At 29.8% G+C, this 8,881-nt stretch overlaps 1 protein-coding gene across 1 annotated transcript; it reads right to left on the bottom strand.

Annotated features, from left to right (window-relative positions):
- Positions 1-298: 298 nt before the first annotated feature.
- Positions 299-1,336, bottom strand: LOC107632054 (protein TIFY 5A). The gene is made up of 2 exons (XM_016335692.3): positions 1,016-1,336; positions 299-758 (listed from the first exon to the last, which is right to left on the bottom strand). The coding sequence occupies exons 1-2, from the start codon at positions 1,193-1,195 to the stop codon at positions 516-518; spliced, it is 423 nt and encodes a 140-aa protein (XP_016191178.2). The 5' UTR covers positions 1,196-1,336; the 3' UTR covers positions 299-515.
- Between the last annotated feature and the right edge of the window lie 7,545 nt (positions 1,337-8,881).

Genomic DNA, 8,881 nt, shown 5'->3' with positions numbered 1-8,881 from the left:
AATCACCTGAATTAGCTTCCAAGTCAAAATACAGCTTCTATAACAATGAATTGCTATTTTACTAATCATATGAATAAATAAAGTCTCATCATTTTTATATTAATTATCCGTGATATATGATATATGATATATCCATTATTTTTGTGAGATATTCAAATACAGAGTTACCAGATCAATTATTGAAACGTGGATACATATAATTGGTATGTCAAATTATTATTATTATGTATTGGCGGGTAAGATAATGAGGTAGGTGTATTTAGTATATGTAGTGGTTAATCATTAACAAATTATGGTAAAAAAGAAGATAATAAAATAATATTATTAATGAAGAAACCAAATAACATATGGCATGAGAAGTAAGGCTAGCTGATCAAGAAATGCTAAGCTACATAATTTACAAACCATTGATTGTCCATATATATATGTTTCATAGAAGGCAGAAAGCTAATTAATTAAGCAACCAAAATTTTGAAATATCTCTATTTAATTAGCTTATATAGTTTTGGTTGTAGCTAGTGATGGTAGGGGGATGCTTCCTGAAGGCGGTTCTTTCTCTTTTGGAGAAACCTCTGCAGCGATCTTTTCATGGAAAGACTACTCCCGGGGCTATGCAAATTATTATTATAATATTGTTGTTGCTGTGACGATGATTGAAGCAATGCTGGTGAACATGGCTCCACTGAAGACCCAGTTGATGTTGGTGTCCTCACTCTTTCCTCCAATTCTTTTCTTGCAAGCATTAAGATGGATCTTGCCTGCGTAAAATTGAACCATTTAATTTACCTAGTAAATACATTATTGAATTTCATCATCGGAGGAAATTAAATAGAAGAGTGTTAGGGGCAGCAACTTTTGTGATTTGTAGCCATCAAATAGCCATCAATGATGATTTTAATGGTATGAGATTGGTGTGAGATTTCATCCAATGGTTCACTTTTCTTTGCTGATTACATGTTGGTTAGAATTTGAAAAAGTTACTGGTCTAGACGTTTTCAATTAGATATGTACGTACCTGAGATTGAGTGACGTCACAAACGGAAATCTTGCCATCGTAGAATATGGTGAGTGGGTGTGATTGCGGTGTCTGCTGTCCTTGTAACGGGCTACTCCTACTTTCTTCTTCTTCCATGGAGCGGTGGTCGGAGGCAGGAGAAGGGAAAAGCCGTAGTTCTAAGTTGCAGTTCCTCCTCATCGAGAGAGACGGAAAGTATGTTTTTTTTTTTTTTTTCTTTTTGAAGAGTTAAGAAAGAAGAATAATGTTGAAATAGAGATGAGGGATGAGAGGCGTATATATATTTTAGGGGTGGGTGGGTGGGAATTGAAATGAAAACGAAGAGGCTTGTGTTGCGAAACACGGAAATAAAATGAAATAAATAAATAAAGGCGTTGTTGCATTGGCGGTGGGGTTGCGACTTGCGAGGGAGCTGTCTATGTACACACCCAACTTGAAGCTACTCTTGAGTTGTACGCTCTTCTTTATTTATTCACGTGTTTCATGCTCTTTTCTGATTTGCAGCACATGCCCGTCACATTAACAAGGAAACAATTAATAATGATGTGAGTTGTGACATGCTTGATCCTACAAAAGTAGTCACTGGATCATGCATGTTAATAGTGACTGCCTAATGTTAGTAACACCCCGCTGACCCCACAACCTATTATTTCTCATTTGTGAATGCCGTCGACCTCAAATTTCCACACCATCAATTTACACGTGCTTTTATATCCTTATACGTACCCATCACAATTCACAACTAAGTTACCTACCTTCAACCCTAGCTAGCTACCTAATATCTACTTTTACTTCTTTGGATATGAGAAAAAAAAAATCATGCTTCAAACCCTAGCTAGCTACCTAACTAATTATCATTTAAGTTTTACTTTTATGCATATATTTCACTCTCTCTCTCTTTTTTTCTTGTAATATTATTGTTAATTGTTATCTCTTTGGTAATTCTCAAATTACTTTTTTTTTTAATGTTCTTTTAGCATTCATTTTGTTTAATGCTAGAAAAAATGTGTTCATATAGTAAGAAAAACCTGCCATGTATATTAAGTGTTGTAGACATTAAATAAAAGGGGAGTTCTCAGGTGACCAAGGTAGTAGTGGCCAAGAATGACCAAAGATTGACCCACAAATAAGAGGTTGACATGTGGAATGGTTGATTATAATGAGAATCATTTTAAAAATATATTTTTGTGAATTACATTAAAACAAGGAGCCATAATTTTCACAAATTTTCAAAAAAAAATTTGTGAGCCTTCGACAATGTAGACAAAAAATGGGAAAAGCTAAATTATAAGAAAAAAAACAAGAAAAATATAAATACACCGAAAAAAAAGGATAAACAAAAAACTGTGCCGTTAATAAAAATAAGAAACCAAGTAAAAAAAATAAAAAATAAGAAACTACGGCATTAATTTAAAATTTATAAAAAATATTTTTTTTTATTTTTAAATTTACGTAATTGAATTCCAAAACCAACAAATTGAGTAAAACCTCATTTAATTGCATTATATTTTGATTTTTTTAATTTTTTATTATATAACTATTAATAATTATTGATTCTTTCTTTAAATGAATAATATAAGATAAAAAAAAATAATCTTTTTTTTAACTTTAAATTAATGTCGTAGTTTCTTATTTTTTATTTTTTTTTGCTTGGTTTCTCATTTTTATTAATTGCACAGTTTTTTATTTATCTCTTTTTTTTTTGTGTATTTATATTTTTCTTTTTTTTTTTCTTATAATTAGCATTTCTAATTTTTTGTCTACATTGTCAAAGGTCCACAAATTTTTTTTTGAAAATTTGTGAAAATTATGGCTCTTTGTTTTAATGTAATTCACAAAAACATATTTTTAAAATGATTCTCATTATAATCAATCATTTCACATGTCAACCTCTTATTTGTGGATCAATCTTTAATCACTCTTGGTCACTACTATCTTGGTCACCAGAGAACTCTCCTAAATAAAATTAACTAATGATATGTGAGTACACTTAGAAATTTAGTGCAAATTAAATCTTATTAATTTTGAATTTACGCAGAACATCATTAATTAGAAAGTGCAATCTGTCATTTATTAAATTAATTAGTATTCTTTTAAGGAAGGTGTTTTATGAATTGGGTGTCTCGTTTTTATGTTTTAATTAGTTATGCCTAATTTTATACGTATAAATAAATAAAGTACGACGAATACTCATATAAAGATGGTTAAAATAATTTTAATTTATTTAAATATATTAAATAAAATTTTAATATTATCATTTTTATAGGAAAATTATTCTAATTATTTTTGTGTGAATAGTAATAAAAAATATTGGCTGTGTTGTCAGATAACATGAATAAATAATAAGTTCAAAGAATACGAGGCACCTTAATTACATATTAGGTTAATTTCATACTAATTAAATCACATGATACAGGTATTAAAAATGAGGAACTAAAGCTAAAAGATTATATTCTCAAAGGATAAAAGAATATATATAAAATTATTAATTGCTATATTTTTTTATACATAATCCTGATTCCTCAATACCCTAACAACCAGACTTGGTGGATAAAAGTACCTTAATTCCAAATTAAATGGTTGGAAATTTATATAAATTAGTTTAATAGAAAAGTGTGATACTTAATTAATAATATATATAGAAAAATGGTTTAGGGTAATTAAAATAAAATAATTATGCTAAATATATACTAAAATTAATTATTAGTATAAAATATATATTAAAAATATGAAAAGATATAATAATAAAAAATTAATTAAAAATAATTAAAATTTATTTTATTTAATATTTATTAATTATTATTAAAATTAATAATTATTAAATAAAATAAATTTAATATTATTATTTAAAATAAATTAAATTATTTATATTTATATAAAATATATAATAATTAATTTTACTAATTAATTTTAATATTTAAATAGTATTTTTAAGAGTGAAATGGCACGCAGCACCTTAGGTTGCCGACTTGCATTGACTGTGGAAGCGGCATTCGCAGCCAAGAGAAGAGAGGTGCATGTAAAATGTAGAGCCGCAAAGCTATTTTATTGGCGTGGCTGCATTTACGCACAATGCACACGTGCTTCGTCCCACAACCATTAAATTATTCACGTGATTCGTAACAATACCATTAAATTGCTATTTTCTTGCTCCCTGCCAAACTGCCGTTGAACATACCACATTTTGAACTAAACTGCCCTCTTTTACCTTTTTTTTTTCCCTCTACGAAAAAGTACAGGGAATCAACAATAATATAAATCAATTTAATTATTTTTTTATTTTTAATTTTAAAATTTAAAAAATTAGAATAATAAAAGATTATTTTTTATTTTTTAACTAATTAACTTTAGTTAACTATACTCTTAAATTGACTTTTTAATATGATTATTTTTTTGTTCATAAAAAAAAAGGACACACAACAAAATAACCAAAAAAGAACGGATTTAGCCTGTATAAACAGGATAAGAATATTTATACATTGTTTGGATTAAAGGGGTTTGAAGGAAAAGAAAATGTAGCCAATGAGTTATAGCTCAAATGGCATAGTCTCCCCATACTCAATTAAGAGGTTGCAGATTCGAATCTCTTATTTTTAGTAAAAAAAAATGTAAAAAAAGAAAATAAAAAAAATTATTTGAATGAGAAAAAAATTGAATAGAAAAGAAAAAAATAATGTGAAACCCACATATAACTTTTCTCTTCCAAGATGAGAAAAAAACGATGAAAAAGATGTAAATAAAGATAAAATTATAAATTTATTCTTTACAATTATGTTAATCAATTATAATTTATAGTCGATGAGTTATAGCTCAAATGACATGGTCTCTCCATACTCATTTAAGAAGTTGCGAGTTCGAGTCTCATATCTTTGGTAAAAAAAATCAATTATAATTTATATATAATATAGATAAAAGTATTAATGTAATTTTATTCTGTTATAATTTTTTCTTTTCTTACTTTTTCTTTCATTCAAATAAAAGAATATTTTTTCTTCGTCCAACAACACAAATTTTATTTATTTATTTTTTTTTCTCTTATTTTCTTTTTTTTTTAATTTCCTTTTCTCTCATTTTTTATCTTATATTCAAACAATGCATATAGTGAATATACGGTTAAATAATACAATATATAAATTCAATATTTTTAAAACGATATTAAATTTTTGAATAAAGAAATATCATGATGAAATATAGTTTCCAAGTGGAATTAGTTGAATTTTTCATTTATGTATCAATAACTATCCAGAAAATAAAAAAAGTTACGTAATTAAATATATAAGTCTCTAAATTTGTTTACTAAGATTTTTTTGTAATCAAACGTTATGCTCATTATTTTTCAAATAATGATGTGAAACTCAAAACTATTAAACAACTATATAAAAGAAAAAAAAAAATCAAACTTGACATGCTTCAATCCGCTTCAATTCTCTCTTTCCATTATCCAATACATCTCTTTCCCCTGTTTTATCAAAAGCATGTATTTCGTTTTTGTTATATGTAGCATATGTCTATCAAAAAAGAAGAAGCTATTCTTCCAAGTCAATAATTTGTTAATAAAATAATAGCATTAACTAAAAACGAATGATAATTTGACGTGCCCATTAGAGTTTGAGTCTACTCCGCTAGAATTTTTGTGGAGTGAATACACATTCGTCCCTGACAATTACTTCGAAAGGATAACGAGCTTCTCAAGAAAAAAAACATCCAATTCAGTCCTTGATATTTTTTTAGGACTTATTAACCTCTGTGCCAAAAAAAATAACGTTGACTTTTTTTGGCACAGAAGCTTCGTTGTCTTTTCGAAGTAATTGTCAGGGGCTGAATTGGATATTTTTTTATCAAGAGCCTTGTTGTCTTTCGAAGTAATTGTCAGGGGTTATTTTGGATTTTTTTTTTCAATTTTTGTGTGTTTCATTGGAACATGAGCAAACTGTTCCATTCGTGATTCTAGCCATGCATTTCTCTCTCTTTCACTTAATTCTATCTGTAATGGTATCCGGAGGTGAGGTTGATCATGAGGATCGGAATAATGCAGATAGAGACAAGGAAGCTGAACATTTAGGCTGTTTTTGTTTTTGGAGACAAGACACAAACACATGAATAATAAATGTTTAAAAAGTATTTAAAAGTAGATATTGGACAAATTTTCTTTATTTTTGTGTCCACTTTTTAATAAAGGACAATGATAGATACGAAATTTAAAAAGGGAGTAATTCTCCACATCCAAGTTCATCCAAGTGATTTGAGTTAGACGTTTCTTTTTCCCATTTTCTTCCCCTGTGCTGCTTCACTCCGGATGCTACGAGTCTTCTTCTTCTCCTCTTTTTCTTATTATTTTTTCAATTTCGTTACTGTCGTCACCAACAACACCTCTTCCTCTTCTTCCTCCTCCTCCTATTGGAATTTCCTCTCCTTCTTTCTTTTTCATCATTCTCCTCCTCCATCATCATCATCATCATCATCATCATAATCATCATCGTTATTATCATTATTTTCTTCTAATATGTATCGTCGTTATCGTTATCATCGAATTCGAATTTATGTAATGGACAATTTTCGGTTCATTTGGTATTATACAATGGTTACGTTTTGAGCTAATTTTTAGTTCATTCGAGACGCAAGTGTTTCTGAATTCGAATTTATATAATGGACAATTTTTGGTTTATTTGGTATTATACAATGGTTTAGTTTTGATAATATTTTTGGTCCATTTGAGACGCAGGTGTTTCTGAATTCAAATTTATATAATGGACCATTTTTGCTTCATTTGGTATTATACAATGGTTTCGTTTTGATAATATTTTTTGTTCATTCGATCACCATAGAGAATCAGAATCAATAAAGATGTTAGGAAAATGTTAGTATTGTTGGTGATGACAATAAGGATGATGGAGGAGGAAGAAGAAAAGAAATGAGGCAATCAAATAAATTCAAATAAAAAAGAAACAGGAGGAGGAGGAGGAGATGGATGTGGTGGTATGGTGGTGGTGATCATGATGATAATGAAAAAAAGATGAAGAAAAAGGAGAAGAAGAAGAAGAAGAAGAAGAAGAAGAAGCAGGAGGAGAAAGAGAAAGAAGAAGAAGAAGACAAAGCCCCGCAGCATAAACTAAATGACTTAAATGAACTTAGATGTAAAATTACTTGGATGTGTAGCGGGACTCAACAAGTGGGCACGGATTTTTTTTTTTATGAAATTTTTTTTCCTTTTTATTTTCCCTAGTTTAAGCTTTTTCTACGCATCGTTGTTCCCAGCAAGGTACTCTCTTCTCCCTGTCCTTTCAATTCTCTATCTCTCCGTTCTTTTTTCTCTCTGTTTGTCTAGGTACTCTCTTGTTCTTGCAGAATTTTTTATTTAACTTGATAATTTCTTCCTTTTCATTGTTAATTCTTTTTTCTATGACATGCTGCAGGTTACAAAATGAAAACTTAATTCACTCTTCTACTTACGTTATTTTTTTTATTCTTAATTGTTACTTTAATACCATTTTTACCTTGTTGGTTCATAGACCAATTCTTCTTATAATCTCCCTGTGTTTTCCACGTATTCTCATCTTCTATTAAATTAGTTCATATACCAATTCTTCTTATGACCCTCCCCCCCCCCGTGATTTCTTACCAGCTTTGCTTAGATAGAAATGAAAAGCTCGACGAGAGCTTCACGTGGTCGCAAACGGCTCGTCAATCAGAGCTCCGTAGCTCAAGTTATGGCTAGAACAAGGAGAAGGTGAATAGTGTCATCCCCCTTCTCTCTTCACCATCAGCGCCCCCCACTCTCTCTTAGGTAAAAAATGAGCTGAATGCTCATTAAATGGCTTTATATATGTTGGGCCTTGGGTTCGGTTTGGGCCTGGTCCAACCCGTTAGCGTTTTAGATCCGTTTGCACCACTTTGAGTCAAAACCTTTAAGATTAGTGCCCGGTTTTTATTCTAAATTATTTTTTGTCCTTTTAAAATAATAAATCAAGTTTCAAAATCTTATTTTTCTCAAAACACGGTACCGGACAGTTTAGAGCCGGTACTGCCGGCTTAAGCACCGATGCACATTTTTACAAAAAAATCTTTCACAGAAGATACATTTTCCAACTCATAAAAATTCATTGAAATCAAATTTCACTTTTATATTTTCAAATTAAAACTTCTAAATTTTGAATCTACTCCGGACACTTAAAAATTATTATTTTATTAAAGCGGTTAAGCCGGTTCTTACAAGCATCATTTGGCTGGAAAAGGTGGAGATATTGAGGCATGTCGAAAGGTGCCAGCTGTAGTGAGACACCAATTCAATCAAAACATTAAAGATCTTTGAACCAAGAAAAGAAAAACTCAAGAAGAATATGCAAAAAGTTATAATGCTTGTGATGAAGTTGAAATAGAATTTGATGAGATTGAACGTAATGAGATGTGACAACAACAAAATCAAGGCTTCCAGCACCTAGCTCTAGAAAAGAAAAACAACTCAAGGAATTACAATCTTTTTTTTCCATTAGCAGCAACACCTGTGAGCTCAACCAAGAACCAATTATCAAAAGTGTTCTTCAAAGCAAAAAAATTGTGGAGAAGTGTGATATTGCTATTGCGAGATGGATGATGAATGCCTCTGTGCCATTTAATGTGGTTATTTTAGCTTATTATCAGTCAATGATTGATGCTATTGCAAACATGGGTATAGGGTATAAAGGGTCAAATTATGGAAGAGTTCGTGGATATTTGTTGAGTAAATTGGTTGAAGATGTAAAGAAAATGATTGAAAATTATCGTGAGATTTGGAAACAAACTGGATGTACTATCATGGCCGATAGATGGACTAATCATTGTAGGCGTACTTTAATTAATTTTTTGGTTTATTGCCCTAAAGGAACTGTT

The sequence above is a fragment of the Arachis ipaensis genome, chromosome B3 (assembly GCF_059453495.1).
Source record: "Arachis ipaensis isolate K30076 ecotype BB chromosome B3, ASM5945349v1, whole genome shotgun sequence".
Classification (NCBI taxonomy): Eukaryota; Viridiplantae; Streptophyta; class Magnoliopsida; order Fabales; family Fabaceae; genus Arachis; species Arachis ipaensis.
This window is presented reverse-complemented; position numbering and strand designations above follow the sequence as displayed.

Bases quoted from the DNA above. Each gene is read 5' to 3' on its own strand.
- LOC107632054 (XM_016335692.3), bottom strand. From the start codon at position 1,195: ATGAGGAGGAACTGCAACTTAGAACTACGGCTTTTCCCTTCTCCTGCC. The intron at 759-1,015 runs GTACGTACATAT...AATTTTACGCAG, and splicing joins GTGACGTCACTCAATCTCAG to GCAAGATCCATCTTAATGCT.